At 44.6% G+C, this 18408-nt stretch overlaps 4 protein-coding genes across 4 annotated transcripts; 2 read left to right on the top strand and 2 right to left on the bottom strand.

Moving 5' to 3' along the window:
• Window positions 1-919: 919 nt before the first annotated feature.
• Window positions 920-2074, top strand: H6S33_012329 (uncharacterized protein; the record flags this gene model as incomplete). The annotated part of the gene is made up of 1 exon (XM_044844134.1): window positions 920-2074. The coding sequence occupies one exon, from the start codon at window positions 920-922 to the stop codon at window positions 2072-2074; it is 1155 nt and encodes a 384-aa protein (XP_044694978.1).
• A 4195-nt stretch (window positions 2075-6269) lies between these two features.
• On the bottom strand, window positions 6270-7101 carry H6S33_012330 (uncharacterized protein; the record flags this gene model as incomplete). Its single annotated transcript, XM_044844135.1, has 6 exons — window positions 6270-6299; window positions 6386-6456; window positions 6614-6702; window positions 6754-6762; window positions 6834-6868; window positions 7060-7101. The coding sequence occupies 6 exons, from the start codon at window positions 7099-7101 to the stop codon at window positions 6270-6272; spliced, it is 276 nt and encodes a 91-aa protein (XP_044694979.1).
• Window positions 7102-12023: 4922 nt separating this feature from the next.
• On the top strand, window positions 12024-12329 carry H6S33_012331 (uncharacterized protein; the record flags this gene model as incomplete). The annotated part of the gene is made up of 1 exon (XM_044844136.1): window positions 12024-12329. The coding sequence occupies one exon, from the start codon at window positions 12024-12026 to the stop codon at window positions 12327-12329; it is 306 nt and encodes a 101-aa protein (XP_044694980.1).
• Window positions 12330-13762: 1433 nt separating this feature from the next.
• H6S33_012332 (uncharacterized protein) lies at window positions 13763-15759 on the bottom strand (the record flags this gene model as incomplete). Its single annotated transcript, XM_044844138.1, has 5 exons — window positions 13763-14035; window positions 14111-14786; window positions 14851-15160; window positions 15215-15438; window positions 15494-15759. 5 exons carry the CDS (start codon window positions 15757-15759, stop codon window positions 13763-13765), a joined length of 1749 nt encoding a protein of 582 aa, XP_044694981.1.
• Window positions 15760-18408: the final 2649 nt, after the last annotated feature.

An 18408-nucleotide genomic window follows, 5' to 3' on the forward strand; every position in this document is an offset into this window, starting at 1 on the left:
ACGGTGTATACGTACACCACCACGGCGATACTTTACAGATACTCCACAGCGCCTACTAAGCTGTACAAACCGAACTAGCACTTTAGGCCCGGAACGCGCAAGTGTGCAAAACCCGGGCCTAGCTAACGTCAAAATGGGGCAAGGGTTCGAACTGCTTCAACCAACAACAACATTACAAACAAGAGTGCCTTAGTAATAGCGTTTAGCGTTTAGCATTTGCAGTGCTTGGATAATCCTTAATCGGAACTTACAAGTCCCGACATCGCTGATGAGGATGATTCAGACTCTGGAGTTTGCTACGTTCTCTCCGAGATCTATCTTCGCTTTGCGCTAGGTTTTGGGATCTGGAGTCGAGGAGACTGTACTCCCAGTGTACATAGCTGGCAAGAGTGGGTCCGGATCAGAGTACTACGTGGGCTCGTGATCTGCTCCCTGGATTTCGCAACTGTTGTCAACGATTCGTAAATGCTGAGCTGTTATACGTCGGCCCTATATTGGATAACCCCAGATTGGCCTATGTCCGAAGGAACAACAAGGGAAGCATGGATTCCGAGCGTGGGCGTGGGCACGAATTCATGCAACCCCCCTTGCCAGAGTTGAAAATCCGGAGCTATGGTCCATTATCGCAATCTAGAATACCACTAATACCCATGCTGGGGGTTCGAGATCATCATCTACATCCTTGAGGACTCCACAGAATACTTACGACGACAATTGACAGCTCAGGAATTGGCTGTGGGAGTTGTACAAAGGAGATAAAGTATATAACCAGCTTTGGATGTCCCGATCTTGGTGAAAAAAAAAAATCATCATCAAGCAGTTCTACAGTCTCATCCTCACTCACTACAAATCAAAAACCTCGCTCTTTGCCAAATACTACTACCAAAAACCACTCCAACTTTTTATATCGATATCCAAAATGGTCCAATTCACCAACTTCGTCTATGCAGTTGCCGCTGCCTCCATCATAGGAGCAGTCACTGCCCACCCCGGATCCCATGACGGTGCCAGCGCCGCCGAGCTCGCCAGACGCTCCAACTTCATCGCCAGCTCCAAGCGCTCTCTCGCTGGCTGCGCCAGCAAGATGAAGGCCCGTGGCTTCGAGGAGAAGGCCATTGCCCGCCGTGCGGCCCTCGCTGACAGCATCAGGGCCAAGAGGTCCATCCAGGGTGGTCGTCAATACCTCAAGGCCCGTGACTTGGCCTCCGTCTTGGCCACCGACCACGCCTCCGACTTGGAGGGTGTTACCCTTAACACCGATTACAGTACCCTCTTCAGTGGTAACGTTTCTTGCGTCCTCCAGCCTGAGGTGACCCAGGGACCGTACTACGTCGACGGCGAGTTGGTCCGCCAGGACATCAGAGACTCCCAGGGCGGTGTCGACCTCTACGCCGATGTCCAGATTGTCGATGTCGCGACTTGCGAGCCCGTCCCCAACCTCTACCTCGACTGGTGGCACGCAAATGCCACTGGAGTCTACTCCGGAATCGTTGCCAGCGGTAACGGCGACTCCTCCGATGCTACTAACATCGACAAAACCTTTCTCCGTGGCGTCCAGCCCACCGATGAGGATGGTGTCGCCCAATTCCTCACCGTCTTCCCCGGCCACTACACCTCGCGTGCCACCCACGTGCACATTCTCGGGCACCTCAACCCCACCGTTCTCGCCAACAACACCATCACCGGCGGCACCGTCTCCCACGTCGGCCAGGTCTTCTTCGACCAGGACCTCATCAGCACCGTCGAGACCACCTCCCCCTACTCCACCAACACCCAGGAGCTCACCACCAACACCGATGACCAGATCCTCTCTGAGGAGGCCGCCGATATGGACCCCTTCATGGAGTACGTCCTCCTTGGCGACTCCGTCTCGGATGGTATCTTGGCTTGGATCTCCATCGGTATTGACACCTCTGCTTCGTACTCTGTTAGCTCTGCCGCTACCTGGACTGAGCATGGTGGTGTTGCCAACTCGAACTCTGGCGCTGGCGGAATGGGTGGTGGCTCTGCGCCCTCTGGTACTGGTGCTCCCGGCGGTGGAATGACTGCTCCTACTGGTGCTCCCCCTTCCTAAGTGGTGACTGAGTGATGTGGAATGACTTGTCTGGTTACGGGGCATTCTTGTATTAGTACGGATTGGATATGTATGAATAGCAGGAGGATAGATGAGGTCCAGAGATTACTGGCTCTAGTTCTTTGTAGTATTTAAAAGGGTTTTCTTTTTGTTGTGGTAGTATTAAGTAGTTTATATAAAAGCACTTTTTTTCTCGAGAAAATTATGTTCTAGTTCGAATATCGAGTGATAAGCTGTGATTATGAAGATAATATCAATTGGTTACTAGGCCGACCGAACGCTTCTTATAAGATTGTTTGAGACGATATTAGGCTAGTACCTTTTCGGGGAGAGGATCGCTCTCGTCACGCCTTGTGACTCGTGACGGGCTTGGAAGCCGAGTGAGTAACTGTGCGCCAAGCCCTACCGATAATCCCGGCAGGAACAGGTACAAGTCCTTAGCGATAGAGTGTTTCAATACTTAATCTAGAAATCAGTCAACTCAGATGGTGATCGAAATGCGCATAGGCCTAAGAATAAGACGCCGTCGAGAACCATCCACTGCTATAAGCCCGGCGATAGCGAAGTTGGGTTAACGATTAGTAATATTACATGTAATTTCATTACCTACATGTATGTATGTATGTCACTAGCCAAGCATGGCATTGGTATCTAGGAAAGAATTGATATATATATGACACAAGCTTCAGGTTTTTCAATAAGTTTCCACTAGAAGCCCAGGATCCTTTCCATTCTTACTACCAAGTTATGACGGAGGATGTGTTACAAAGCGCTCTTAGAACATAGGGTATCACTCGGTTTCGATACATAGCGCTAAGCTATGCATTGGTTGATTGATTGATCGATTCAGCGCTAATCTACATGTATGTAAGCACAAGCATCGATGAAATAACTTGAGTCAGCCCCATTTCTACTTGCCGAGCAGAAGGGATTAATCCTCACTGATTCAAAACTCAATGGTCTGACATGGCAGATCATGGCCATATGGGCCACGCTAGTGTCCTGAAAAGTAACAAATCGATTTAGCCAGACCAAGTAAAAACTCAAAGTTTCCGGGCTTATATTTTGAATCCTACGTAGTCAAGGGTATTTAGAGTTTCACGGCATCTCTTTTTGTATGTATAAACTTTAAATACCGAGGCCGGTGATGCATGAACTTGCCGTGCTGTATGTAAGATGATGCCGTTGGATTGTGGTATTACAAAAGTACCGATAAGTTTGATTTCAAATTCATTCAGTACACTTTTAGATTATCATTTCATGATGAGGCTAATTGTTTCTCTTATTCCCCTACTCAACAAAAAGGTCGGCATTATTGAAGTAATCAATCAATCAAACAAAAAGGTCGGCCTACCAGTTCCACCGAGTGATAATCCATGACTATAATTTCAAATACGGCCTAATACTCCCACCACGCCTAAAGACCACTTACAACAGTCTTTAAGCTTACACAACTCGGTGGCATGCATCCAGTCTACTATGGCTACCACAAACCAGAATTCGTATAATTCAAGATCCGCGTAGGGTTAGGGTTTTATGAAGCTTGGCTAGCCCTGCCTACCTGATTAGTCGGCCAAATTCTGATAGCGGCGAACCGGCGAACCACGCAGCTAGGGATGATAAGCATTAGACACTGGCCACTGATGTGTAGAGTATGGTAGAAATAATGCCCCTAGAGCTGTCTGATAGGTGCACTTGCTAAAGCCTTACTGGCTGGGAGGTAAACCTAATCAAGTGCAATTCATATTAAGCCCAGTCTATCACGCGAAAGATTGCAGGAAACTAGACGGATACTGTACCGAGTCAGAGAGGGCATCATTGGAGCCGTGCCCAAGTAGATTGATGCGATAGGTAGACTAATGCATGCGCATCAATCAAACTTCCTTGATCTCATCTCGTCGATCATGAAAAAAAAATATAAAGCTATAGAGAGAGCTAGAGAGACCAAGTAGATTAGGCCTTGGCCTCGACGTAAGCTAGATTTCCTATGACGTCTATCGCAGTAGTCGGCGAAGTTCAGATCTGGCCATGTCACGGGGGAGGTAAATTACCCACCGGCGTACTGTAATAGGTATCTATATGTAGGTATAACATATATCTAATCTCCCGGTGGATTATATGTATACCTAGTCTAGATCTCGTGCCCAGACGGTTTTAATTTGTAGATATATGTGCAGCGATTGAGCTGCACGTAAAATTTAAAAGTCCGAGATTGAGAACTCCACATGTAGTATACCGGTTCTCTTGCCTTTCAATTTAAACTAACTAGATGTAACTAGCTTCCAACCAGCCAGAAAGCTACAGATATCTCTCGGTCAGGTTTGAATTCAATCCGTGTTTTGCGGCTTATGAAAAGATCACGAACGAGCTAGCTAGCGAGTAACACAGGGTGGAGATCAATAACTGTTTTTTGCATGCTATATGCCGTTTTCTGTCCCTCGTTACAGATCTTCCCGTAAATTCTAGATTAATTCCGCATTTAAGTATTACTATTCCGCATGACTCGAGCTATTGGTAACGTTTGTAATTTTATATGTGGTACTGCATGCCATGCAGCACTACTGATCAATAACACTTGATATACTCTAGCTCAAAAGTACGTGTAATGGAACCTAGCTGCTACATGGGTTTCATCACACTTCACGAAGATCGTGCACATTCAAAGCCTTTAGCCCATGTAGTGTTAAAGCCTCGAAGAAGTGCACTAGTGATGATGATGTATGTGTATTAGTTTGTTAACCCATTTAAGCTGACCGGCCAGCAAAGAAAAATAACCCCATAATATGTAATTAATTATTTCTATTTAGATATCGGCCCTAAGCGCTCGCTGTGTTTGGATCACTGCAGACAGTACATATGAAGAGAGAGAAAAAACTACAGGGATTATGTATGTACTTTAACTGCGCGGGACGGATATCGAAGCCATCTAGCTTCCGCAGCGGCGGGAGCAACGATGGGATGAACCTTACGCTCAATACTAAAAAAAAAAAAAAAAAAACCATTGGCTCGGTTTCGTGGAACCTAGGCCTGATAATGTGCATTTATATTTATTTAATTCCTGAGCTCTCAAACAAACATCCATTCCGAGTGTTAATCCATGTCATCAGCAGTGCAGATGCATGCCTTCATTACTTATCTCGCCTGTGCTGCATCTCACTTATTATTTACTCAGACGCCCTAACACACGCACCCACACACACCTGTAATTCGCCGGCACAAATATCTCAAAACCACTACCGTATTCCTTTCTCTTTTCTGTTCCTGAGCCGTGGGTGAGATCTGCACGTGCTTTGAATACCTTGGGTCTGGAGAGGCATGTTTCTTAAATATATAAAAGTCCGTGATAAGCCCAGGGCTAGGAAGGTAGCACACAGCAGGGACGCCCTCCCGGACAACCAAGCTAGATGTGATAGAAAAAGAGTTTAGTTTGAAACCTATCGCCACCGGTAGTGGTTCCGCGCTTGCCAGCTTGAAAAGATTCAATTTTATTATCGACCGCAAACTCTATCCCCAGCTACAGAGGGCAAAACAGAGAAGAAAAGGGCGTATCGTTTCCTGGTATTTCAAGGCTTACGATATTGTAAATTGTCTTCAGCTCTAGGATTTGACTTATATCGCAACAAGCATTGTCCTTGTTCGGACATCCGGAAAATTTTCCATCAATTAAATACATAGGCATGTAGATGATAATAAGAGTCCCGGTATTTACGGAGTAGATGACTTCCTATCCACGTCAAATTTCGGTGAGAATGAGTGGTGAATAGAATCTATTCATCTTACCTTAATCACGACGAGTCACTCGTCCGTTCCAAGACGCGTTCAATCCTAAATAACTCCCATCAGCTGGTTACTGAGACACTATCTATTCCCAACAATTGGATCAGGTTCTGTCTCATCGGCCCTGTAAGCACTACAAAGTGATCCGGAGGTCGCCAATTAACACCATACATTCCCGTGAGGTTAAACGCCTCACAAATTCCCTTCCCGGCGGACGGTCGAAATAGAGATAATCCATTTACCCCCTAGATATGCGTGTGCCCCCCACACTTACGCCGACAGATTTCAGCCCTTCATTTTGATCGGCCAGAAGAAATATGTATGTCTGGTTACGCGCGCTTTGGGCTTAAAGATTCGCCAAGTCCCGCGGTCATGCAGTGCGGTATATTCTCAAACAGGAGTATCTTCAAGACTTCTGTTAGAGCAGACTTCTAGGGCTAAAGGTAGGCTAAACGAGGGACTTCAAAGTAAGCGGCGCTACAATTACACCGGGGCCAAGAAGAAAAAAAATGCATGGAATAGACTTTTACCGACAGCAGTGCCTCCAGTAGAATGTGAAAGTACCGCACTGAAGCCACCTAGCTCTCTATAGGCGGAGATCGCCCCTATTTCGTTATTATTAAAACTTAAGATATAAGATATAACAAGAACAGAAGAGAAATGTTGGCTTGGGAACAAGCCGGGAGCCGGTGGCGGTAAATACATGTATGCGCATACCCAGCTAGGTAGATGGGCATAAAAACGAGTACAAAGGCGCCATACCGTGGCTTAAATAGGCATGTATGCAGTGATCTGTCCCTGCGGAAAAATGGGCTGAGGTGGAAATGATCAACTCAAAGTGAGAATAATTGCTATCCTCTCATTCTCCACCCATATAAGAAGCTTCTGGCTTAGCTGAATACATGTAGTCGCTAGTTTGGGGGTTCATCAATTGTCAATATCCTAATCACTACTTTAATTGTTAGAAATTCGTGTAGGATACCTTATGTTTTTAAGGAAATACAATTGCAACGAGCTCTATCGACCCGGTGTACTTGAGGTTTTTGTCCCTGGTGCGAACCAAATATTCCGGGGGTTTGGAAGATTAAGAAGATTGGCAGTGATAAAAGTTCAAAATAGAGGCTAGAGCTGGAGAGATGTGTCTGTACACAAGAATCCAGTGACGTTCCTGTAAAGTGCCTGCATGTTAAGTGCATACTAGCACAAACTTTATTTCTCTTTCTGTGCACGTGTGTGCTTTCCGTCATCATACGTTCCGTGGAATCGATTCTTGGCTAAGTACATGTACATTACATGTATGTATAAATACAAGATGTACGTAGAGAATACCAGCTTACATGTATTGACCTAATCAATCAATCAAAACTTAGAGAATAATAAAGACCAACGTATCGAGTGATAATAAGTGATCAAAGATTATATTACTGAGTTGACTTTTTGTAAGAAATATCGGAAAGGCTTTTTGTGGGTTACAGACATATATACACTAGTCGATCACATATTTTTTCATTTGTTGCAATTTTGTCGCTCACTCTTAGCCTGCGATTTTCTTATCACCAAGCTGGCGTTCGTGTACTACCCCGGCTCATGAAACAACACACTACACTGTCTGTATCACTACATAACTTCTATGATTTTCTTTCTACCACATAGCTCTATAACTATACATATCATATGCTATTACTAAATGCTTATTCTGCTATAGAAAGTCTCACATTCCAACAGGCCTCGGCGCGACACCCTGAATGGTTCACACGAAACAGTCCAAATCAGACCAGGGCAGTAGTATGTAGCTACCAGGTAGCTGCAGATCCAGTCAAATGAGACATGCAGTTATGTAGTATTTTCTTCTTCCCCACACTGCGTGACAGAAGTTGGGGGCGGGAAGCAGGTTGACACAGTGACTGGAAACCCGGGAGTGCAGACAGGTATTCCCTACCTCCCCCCTCACAGAGGCATGCAGCTAACAAGGCGTTAGATTCAACATCGAATGGTGGTCCAAACCAAATGGTAGTGACCCAGCTACTAAATAATATCCCAACGAACAAATAACGGTGGCCAACCTTCGTTTGTGAGATCACCCCATACCAACCAGGCAATAATCCACCGGACATGTACATACCTATGACGGTTTCTCGGACAAACCGAGAACACATCCTTCGATGATAGGCAGAAGATTTGATAATTCATGCGAGTACTCCGCGAATATTCACTTCTTGCTCATCTCACAAATTTCAATGATCTCTTCCTAGATCTCTGCTGATTGATCATAAAAAGTGCGTTGTGAAAGGCATACATACCGGGAAGTCATCCTAGATGTCAGAAACATACCTAGCTTTACTTTTGAGAGTATAGTAGGTACTAGCACTATAATAATCTTTATATGCAATCATTGAAACCCGTGCTATCTATTGCGCGTTTATTTTCAAGATATAGCCAAATGCAGCGAATATTAGTGGAAAAGCTGGTCTCAATTTCGCTGAACGTGGGATCTTGTGGGTATTTTTCTATGGAGAAGTTTGATCTTAATTTAGGGACTTGATTCGAACCCATATATAGAAGTTATGCGGAGAGCATCAAAGGAAAAAGAAAGGAAATGCACGCGATTTTTTCAGAGCAAGATTTTTTTGTTGATACGTGTTCTCGATCAACAAGCATAGTGGTCAGTCAACATCTGACTCACATCACTGTATAATAATGTCACTTAGCGAAGTATTTCGATCTCAGTGTGTGCGTCTTGCCTTCTCAACACGTAGGGCACATATTTGGTAGTTAAAAATTAGACCTGTAACTAACGCGAATATTTTCAGGTTCAATTCGATCTCTTAACAACTATATTCACCCCGGTCTCGAAAGTTGTGTACTCTGGGTGCATAGCCAAGCCTTGACCTGTACTACATATACATTCGCCTCATGCTCAGCTTTGAATTGTCACTAGGGAATCACCCACAAATTCAGTCCCTTTCCAAAAGACACAAATTATGCACATATAGTTCTCAGTTATACTATCAATTCCAAATATTTCTACCCCAATTAATGTAGAGATACCTACTCGACTACTTATATGTAGTTGTAGTTATATACATGTAGATGCATGGCATATGGTCTTATATTCAGAAGATAGTACCTCATCCAGAATTGCCCCTTTTCAACCGGATAAATTCATTGCTGCATATTATTAAGAAGTTAATTATATATATAGGCTTATCTGAATAGCGCACGAAGAATCGAACTAGAGTCCTGGGACCAGAAGTATGTTGTGAAGAGCAGGTATTTTAGTAAATTAGTACTTCTGCTCTGATTAGGTGTGTGTATATAATGTAAGACCATCGATAGGACAGGATCTATAATGACGTATCTTGTATAGTTTCCACCAGAGCCATTAGTTTCTTAGGTTTATAGGTATTATAAATAGTCACTTGACCGGTTTTCTAGAGGCAAATAATTAATTTACTGAAGTGATGAAGAATCAGCCGAGGGCGCGCGGCAAATGGAATACGAATCTGGGTAGCTCCCGAGGATCTCTGAGAACCTCCAATATATTGATATCAAACCTGAAGCAATCAAAATCCCAGAAGAAGAAAGCTATTTACCGGAAATTATCTCTTCCCTATCGGGCGTACAATGATACATGACACGTATAAGGGCTTCTATTTGTGGTAAGTCCAACCCAGCTGCTTGGTAGTGTGATTTGATAATAATACTGTTTATTTATAGATCACCTCCAGTTCTGAGCCCTTCGAGAATCTGACTGCATACTTATACTTATATACTATTGCTTGCCCCTTGTCACGCTATTATAACAATAGACGGCTGTCACTGCATTTCCACCTTCGCCTTGAGGGCTTAGTTAGAGGCTTCTTTTGTGAAACCGTGCTTTTTCTTCTTTCTCAATGACAAGATATGTAGTACCACCGCTGTGTCATAGCTAAGTAGCTAGTAATTATTCCAAATGAGAAACTGTGCACATGCATTTAAAAATCCGTGATCGATGATATCGGTGCGATTGTGATAGGTCGATGGTCGGTTCCGGTCTCCGAAGGAACTGTGGGCACAACCTGTACCAAGCCATAGAAAATAATATTATCTCACAGAGTATAAGATAAACCGGACATATAATCCGAACCCGGCTCGGGACAAAATTCAAGATTTTGCGGGGAAGAAAACTTGTATATGTACCACGACCGGCCAATAAATGACTAGTCTGAATAATGAGGAGGTACCAACGTACGGAAGGTAATACACACCGGGATTCGGATGTTGAACCTTTCTTTGACGGCATTGGGGTTTAAAGTGCAATTAAAACTGCAAGGTTTATGAGAGCGCTAGTGATCTTGCGCCACAGGATCTTCGAGTTGCGTGAGAATAAGCAAGGGTTAGTTTAATAGAGCCGGAGAAACCCAATCTAAAAACGTCCAGTGACTGGAGTAAAGTTATACCGTGCTATGGTAATTTCCGTACGAATTAGTGGTAGGAAACCCCCTAGCCCAGCTTGAATCGCCCCTCCTTATTGTAATGAGAAGTGCACATCTGTACAAAACTAGCATCGTCTTCTTTTCGATAAAACCTCAATTAGACCACATACATGTACATGTATGTGGTCTATATATCATTGGAACTGTGCCCGTGCCCCCGAGTCATTTAATTCCTAACGGCTCTCTTGCCGGACGTTGTATTTTGGGTTGATACGGCATCGTCGAACATCTGAATTGTTAAATCGACAAACCACTTATATAATTATGTACGCGCCACAGCGCACACACCCGGGTTCAAATAATAAAGTAGCCAAAGAGCATGCACGCCAAAACAACCAAGCTTTGTACCGAGGCTAAGGACTCAAGCCATTTCGATGACGCCAATGAGGGGAAAACGCTGGTAACCATTGATCTGGTTAGATGTAAATCACTGATCTTCCAATCACTGGGGTTGCCATGCCTGTGCCATGTGGTCTCGCGAATGCATGCACAGTTCCTGCGGGGCACCCTGTCTCGGCCAATTTGCTCGGAATTGCCGAAGCACCGTTCCTGCCGCTATCCTCAATACCTACATAGCGAAATACATTTCTTGATGACTGACAGGTTTCGAAGTTGTCCCTAGTTTCTTTTGGTTTTTTTTTTGCCGGGACGTTATGAATCTTTGAATTTACCCGCTAGTAAGTTTCTGTTTTGTGGAGGCGTTGACCTTAATTAAACAGAAGTGGTAAGTAAACCATAGGTACACAGACAAACAGCCTCACACCGTGAATTCCCACAGTTCCTTGCGAGCACATTTAAGGATCCGCTATTCAGTGCCGACACTCCCCATTACGCAATTTTTGAAAAGAAGTCGTCGGAATGTATCTCCAAGTGAGTTACTACTTATGACAAGGCCAAAACCGCTATAGCCGCGCCCTTGTGTGTACAGGTCAGGACATTAGTAGGCGTATTGAAAGGTCTTTGCTACACAAGTGCCGGTAGGAATTATCAAATTTATCCCAAGGCAAGCCAGCCAGGTTTATGCACCGAGATTTGAGAGCATAAATCGAGACCCGGTTTCAACTTCCGATGCTGAATGCTAGTCGTCAGCCAGCTGATCAAACTTGGAGATAACAAACACTACATGTACATACATATTATAATTATGTATCAAGGTCTTCTGTGACTTGCTCGCGTAAACTGCGCCCCAAATTTCAACAGGGCATCCAGGATCATTATTTCTTCATGAGAACTCTCTACTAGAGTGGGGGAGTAAAAAAAAACCTGAGTTCTTGAAAGGATCTGGCCTTTGTATAAACACCCATGACTCGAGGTCATGAGATTAAACACCCCAAGCCATACTCGGTTAGACGTTATGAACCAGGTTGGTTATCTTTGATAAGTCCGGGGTCGGTAGCACGATCGTATGTACGGGTATAATTGACGGTCCGTATAATATATAATTACATGTAAGTACATGTAAGCAGAGGCCTTTGATGGGTTCGGCTAACAAAACTAACAATACCTGGGGTAAACGCGAGTAGGACGCACAGTTCCCACGTATCATCAGTAATAGTTAACGTTACCCCCCGTACTCTACATGTGTAGCACGTACCTACATAGCATGATGCGTACATGTAGCCGCATATGGCATTTATTATCAGTATACTTCATATCCGCTTATGGATAGATTATTATTCTATAGCCAAGTACATATTATGACTTTACAGTCGTTCGTCATCCGCTTTGCAGGCCCCAAGCGAAAGGCGGCTCCGTCGGTTCTCGTAAGCAAGCCTCAAGTGGACAGAAATACACATCTGCGCTGCCCACCAGCCTCCTCGAGACGTTCTGGGGTGCGTTCCGGCAGCATGTTTCCTGGACTTGAAGATCGTAATTGGAGTGCAGGGCTCGCAAGCGAATCAAAGGATCCCTACAGGTTTGACATCCCAGCAGAGTCGGTTTATGAACATGGCCTCGCCCCCGCAATTAAAGGAGGGAAAGAGGTGTTGATAGTGCCCATGTAAGTGTATATTCATGTGCGAGTCCAGCTAGGTAGGTACATAGGTACTCTAGGTAGGTCGAGTAAGTGCCTGGGTATCTATGTAGGCTGAAGACTGTAGAGTAGAGGTGTACATATTTAGAAACACGTGGTAAATAACTCTGAAATGGGTACTGACATACATGTACTTACCTACAGTCGGCCTTGTGCGGAGCATATGTACCGTACCTACCTGAGACTACACATGCAATATACCCTGCTGCATCTAGTCATCCAATGTACACGTTCTGGCATGCATCTGGAGATCAAAGCAGCTGAAGGTAGACTTATCGGCACCTACATGCAGCGTCCTCATCAATGAAGGCTGGCACAATACTAGCTGATTCTTGATGCCTGGAACTCTATCGGAAAACTGCTGTAGACCTCCGATTGCGCCTTCTGTGGATGATTATCGTACAGTAGATTTAGTTGCCGAGTTTCATATCCGACCTGTCAATATCAGCTCTATTCCGTCTTCGGCATGTCAAATATGGGACTTTCATACAGGCTATAATTTCTTCTTCCTGAGTGAGATATGTGATATCTTCAGAGCAGCGAATTGTCTTTCAGAGGATGGTGAGGCGTTAATATGTCGTGACGTTGTGTTCGTCCTACCGTCAACATAGGGAGCTCACTACTTTGCTCTATGTGCAGTGTACCGCCACCGTGCACCACCTGAGGATCAAAAAAAACTTTCTAAAGTTGTTGTTACGTACCCCGCCCCCTTTATTTTCTTTTTGATCGCTGCCGTATCGTGAATCGCAAGCGCATAATACGTCACTAAACACCCTGTTTAGTGAAGTTACTTGCTGACAATAAACGGAGCTAACCAAAACGGGACAACATGCTAGTAATGTCACTCTGTAATGAAAAATCACAGCAACTAGATCGGCATCAAATATCAAAGTTTGCCTAACATTTGACAAGCTTCATGTGTATCAATCGATTTGGCCTGCTCAGCCATCGGAGTAAGTATTTTCTGGTGCCTTTCCCCGGAGACTAAAGATGGGACGAACATGTTCACCTGAATACTACATAGTAAAGATGCCCACATCCCTCTAGGTACGCATATACGGTAACACTGCATAAATGTAGATATTTGTCATCAATTATCATTGATATCACAGGATACATGAGACGAAAGGTCAAAAGGTCAATAAAAAAATTAAAAAAAATAGCGCCAGTTGCCTAAACCCAGATCAGATAACCATCCATAAAAACAAAAACCCGTTCCTTAAATGCAGAATATTGTGGGGGAAATCCAAACAAAAAGCAAAAAAACAAAACAAAAAACAAAAAACAACCCCGATCGCCTTTATATGCCATGATAAATAAGAAAAAACCATTAGAGTAATAAAAAGTAAATAAACCAAAATCAGATCGCGCCTCCCATTTAACCGAATACTCCCAAAATAATGATCAACGGGACTTGTATTTCTCCAAAAACTGCTCCCCTAATAATGATTCCTGTTCGATCACCTCGAGGACGCGGGGGCAGCGAGGCTCGATACGGCATTGAAATGGCTGTGGCTTTGAGTTGAATCCATCCGTATATGCAAAGATATCAGGAACTATCTCTTCTCCAGTGATTTGATCATGGGCCTTTGATATATCGAACCCCCATAGAATGCGAGTGATTGTGATAAAAAGAGAATTTTCGGCAAGTTTCTGTCCGGGGCAAATACGTCGTCCCTGCAAAAAAAATATAGATTAGCATAAGAACAAAAACAAAACAGTAGGCACACTGCAAGGATCAGATCGGCTTACCCAGCCAAAAGCAGAATGTCCATCACGGTGAGGATATGGCAAAGTGCCATCTTCACGCGGACTCAGATATCGCTCAGGAATGAAGTCATGGGAATCTTTGAAATATTTCTCATTATGATGAATCGCCCAGAGATTTCCCAGGATGGTTGTTCCTTTTGGAATGAAATGTCCATTGTAGTGATCATCAGCGATGCTGGCATGGGGAGTGCCGCCCATCACGGCAACTGGCCTCCATCTGAGTGTTTCTTTGATGATAGCAGAGCAATAGGGGAGATTTGGCGCGTCACACCAAGTAGGAGAACGATCACGGCCGACTACGCGATCGAGCTCTTCTTGTGCCTTCGCGGCTACTCTCGGAAAACAGGTCATTGCGAGGATAAAGCTCGTCAAGGTCGAGGACGAAGTATCGCTTCCCGCGCCAAACAGAGAACCAGTCGCATATGCAATCTCCCGTTCGGAAAGAGCTTCTGGGCTCTCTTCTCGCTTCTCCCACAAGGTCTTCGTAAAACATGCCGGTGCATCTCCCGTTTCCATTCGATCCCGAACATCAAACGCGAGCTCAGAAAGCAATTGGGTGGACTCTTCAGCCCGACGCTTGACTTCCCGCTTCCAGGGGGCAAGACAATCAGGGATGAGCTTGAGTACAGGGAACGACTCCGCCCAAAATGCACCCGGTCTAAAGTCAAAGCTCAGTTAGGATTATTCTTTAATTTATGGGCTGACAGGACAGGTATACTCACACATTAAGTGTTGCCATATAGGCCATTCTCTCATAAATCCTCTTGATTACAGGATCCTCCAGGTTATCCACTCTCTGCCCATACGCGACACAGACCATCAATGAGGCAGCATATCTTTCCAGGTGTTTGCCAAAATTCTCTGGGCTTCTAACAAAGTCCATAACAAGTCTTTGTGATTCGGCTACCTGTATAGGCTTGTAGCTGTTGCAGGCCTTTGTGAGAAGTCCACTATGGAAAATCTTGCGGGTCTTGCGCCATTTCTCGCCGTGCGGCATAGTGAGGAGGGAATCGTTGTTTGTAAAAAGTTCTCCTGTGAAATCTCTTTAGCATTATATTTTTGAGACCGTGTGGGAAAGATACTCACCCATGATCACAAACCGTGGGCGAGACGAATATATTGCTGAACGGCGATCCAAAAGGTCGCAAGCTACTTGCGGGTCTCCGATAACAATAGTAGCACGGCGTCCAGCCCAAACCGTAACTAGCTCACCATACTTGTCTGTCCATTGCTTAAACTTGTACCATGGCTTCTGAGGTGGTAGATGCCATTTATTTCCTAAGAATGGAACAGGTGATGGTCCCGGGGGCCTATGGAGCTGTTAGTTTGGTGTATTAAAAGACGAAGTGGATAAAAGAGACATACATGATAGAATGTCGTCTGTAGTCCTGAAGGACGATAAGAAGGAATATCATGACAACTGCATAAATTCCCGCTGTCAAACTGGCAATTCCGTGAAAGTGTGTTCCCGCCTGGTCTAATGGGACAATAACATTCTCAAGGCCATATTCAGGAAGCTTGCTTCCAGCTAGATGAAAACTTGATATAAGTGATGCTAGAGGAGCTTCAACAGTCGAAGTGAACGGTGAACTTTGGGGTATTGGTAGTTGGGAAATCATGGTTTCCTTCATATTGAATGAACGAAGCACTGTTCACGACAATATTCGTTGATGAAGTATATTTGTTATTATTATGGTGTATTCGTCATATATACCAAAGTTCTGAGGACTGGCGGGGTCAGTCTTTATACTCATTATTTCGAACGCCTCCTACCGGGGCGCCGCAAACTGCGGGCACAGAATTATTCCCATGTTCTTCCGATGCATATGTGCACGGAACAAGAGGGAGAGACACGAGGACTCAGTGCTCAGCCAGGGGTTATTTGAGACCCCACTTGAACTCTCGGGATAGGCATCGCGAGGCTGGCTTACGCAGGGTGTATTACAGACTGTGCAGGTAATCTTGCGCTACCTGTACATGTATGCAATGTATCTCACCACGTTATACAGGTGGAGGGTTCACGTTATAATACTAATGCTTGTTCATGAGGAGGCTTTTGAGATGACCTCCGACAACACCCACCTGCCATTTTCCTCTTGTCTTACACCAGGACCTTTCTTTTTTTCTTTGGGGAAGAGAAAAGTTGCCAGTTCCAGATCTTTTTTCGATTTGCGGCTTGAATTTCCACCCAATGACTATTCTTGCAAGTAGAAAAAGGATATTCTTTTTACACGCACGGTATGCCGGAAACACAGTGCAAGTCATCTTTATTGCTTCCTTTTCTTTTCTTGGGTAAAGAAAATCGAGATATAAGCACCGAATCCGATCTCTAATTCATTGGCGTTGATCAAGGGTGACCCTGCGCACTTCTTGACCCCATCATACTAGGTGTGCTACGTATTTGTTTAATTGTAGTAACTATATTGTTTCCCCGCGTGGCATCCCACGCGTGCACGCCCCGCCGGCAGTTCAAGACACTTATGAAGGGAATCCGATGGCTTGGAACGACGATGTCGGTAATTGGTGGGTTCCAAGTTCCTAAAACGTGGTACGGCTACTCCCAAAAGAGCCTTACTCTACTACTATTCGAAGGGCTTTTATATCCTCCCAATTCATGGACTTCCAAAATTCCCTGTCCATATGAAGTAGTGATGATGACAAAAAATCAAGGACGCACTCTTGTTGACTTTCTATCGCAGCTGATCACTGCCGTAATATGATAGAAGATTCCCCTATACTTCCAAACCTGTTTCATTACCCAAAGAGGATCTTCTCTATTTGCCGCACCCGCTTGCCGTTTACACAAGAAGAGAAACTGATCCCTTGAGTCAATCGAACAGCTAACGCTCAGCTCGCAAAGTGGCTGTTATTACTGACTGCCGGTGCTAGCACTAGGTACTCTTTGTGTCGGCAGTCAGGACCCACGACCGTGAATAGCGTGCGTTGCCCCAGTTTATACACCCAATTAAAAGTCAACTGGAACCAAAGGGGTTACGCCTGCCACTGTACTCTTCTTACCTTACAGTGCTCTGGTCCCCACGGCACAGGCCATGCAAAGATCTGTTTTCTTGCAGTGAGCCGTCTCATGGTCTAGTGTCCGAGCGTCTGCAGGAATATCAAAAAAATTGGCTCAACCGATCACCCAATCACTCCTGACACTATCATTTCAGTTTCAGATGTACGTATCTTGACGTTTTCGAGGAGATCATTGTCTGACAACTCCGATTATCAACACTTGGAATACCGAGTGAGAAAGGGGGGGAAGAATGTCTTTGAATTATGGATAAAAAGCAAATAGACATCGGGGAAAGACATCGCACTCGCATCACCATGTACCCAACATAAACAGTATTTCTCCAATGTAGATAAGGAATTCCCCAGTTTATTGGTTTACACATGTAGTTGGAGAAATTTCCACTGCAATGACAGCATTCCATCTGCCGTGTGATTGTTGATGGCTGTGTTGAAAACAATTAAATTTTCATCAACCAGCAAAAAAAAGTCCGAGCAGCATCGTCAACAACAATTGTTGCTTCGTGGGCTCCTCGTCAGTCTCGCATGTCCGGATTATTTCCCCATCGCATCATCAGTAGCAGAATCCTCGTGGAAATCGATCTATCTGCATTTAAACATCACAAGGACAACTCTAGGGCCTGCGTGATACTGGTGGCAGCAGCCGATTTGATTGTAGCCCATGTAGTAAGATATCATTGTATTGGCCCAAAAGAATCGTAATGCTCAATTCGACCAGTAATCGCTGTTTATGAAAGCCAAAGGTGTGTTGTAGTATGTATGGCTACAATAGTTCTTGCTTGAGCCACTCATGATCCAGAATTAGGCAACACCTGGAAGAAACCCGATTTCCTAGAAGAGCTTGTACCAGTTTATCAAAAAAGATTGGCAGGGGTCATTCCCTTTAGTGACTCGGGTAAGTCACTTTTTGTTTCCTTCAGAAGAAAACCCTTGTTTCCGATCGTAAGCCTCTTCTCCCAGGTAAATGGTGCGTCAATCGCGCCTGGTAACTGGTTCCCTTCGCCGGTACGATCGAGCACAGTCTTACCGTCATGTCAGTGGGGGTCTAAAACCTCATTTATAATGTAGATCGGGTCTGTCTTCCCATTCCAGAATTTTCGGGACTGCTTTTCCAAAATAAAAACAAAATCAGCACAAATATCTGCCACGGCGGAAGAGCTCGATGTGTTGTGGTTTGCTGAAAGGCAGGGATTTCGAATTTTTCGCAACGATTATATTAAATATAGTAAGCATTAAATCTCCACACT

The sequence above is a fragment of the Morchella sextelata genome, assembly GCF_020137385.1.
Source record: "Morchella sextelata strain SCLS chromosome Unknown scls_8, whole genome shotgun sequence".
Lineage (NCBI taxonomy): Eukaryota > Fungi > Ascomycota > Pezizomycetes > Pezizales > Morchellaceae > Morchella > Morchella sextelata.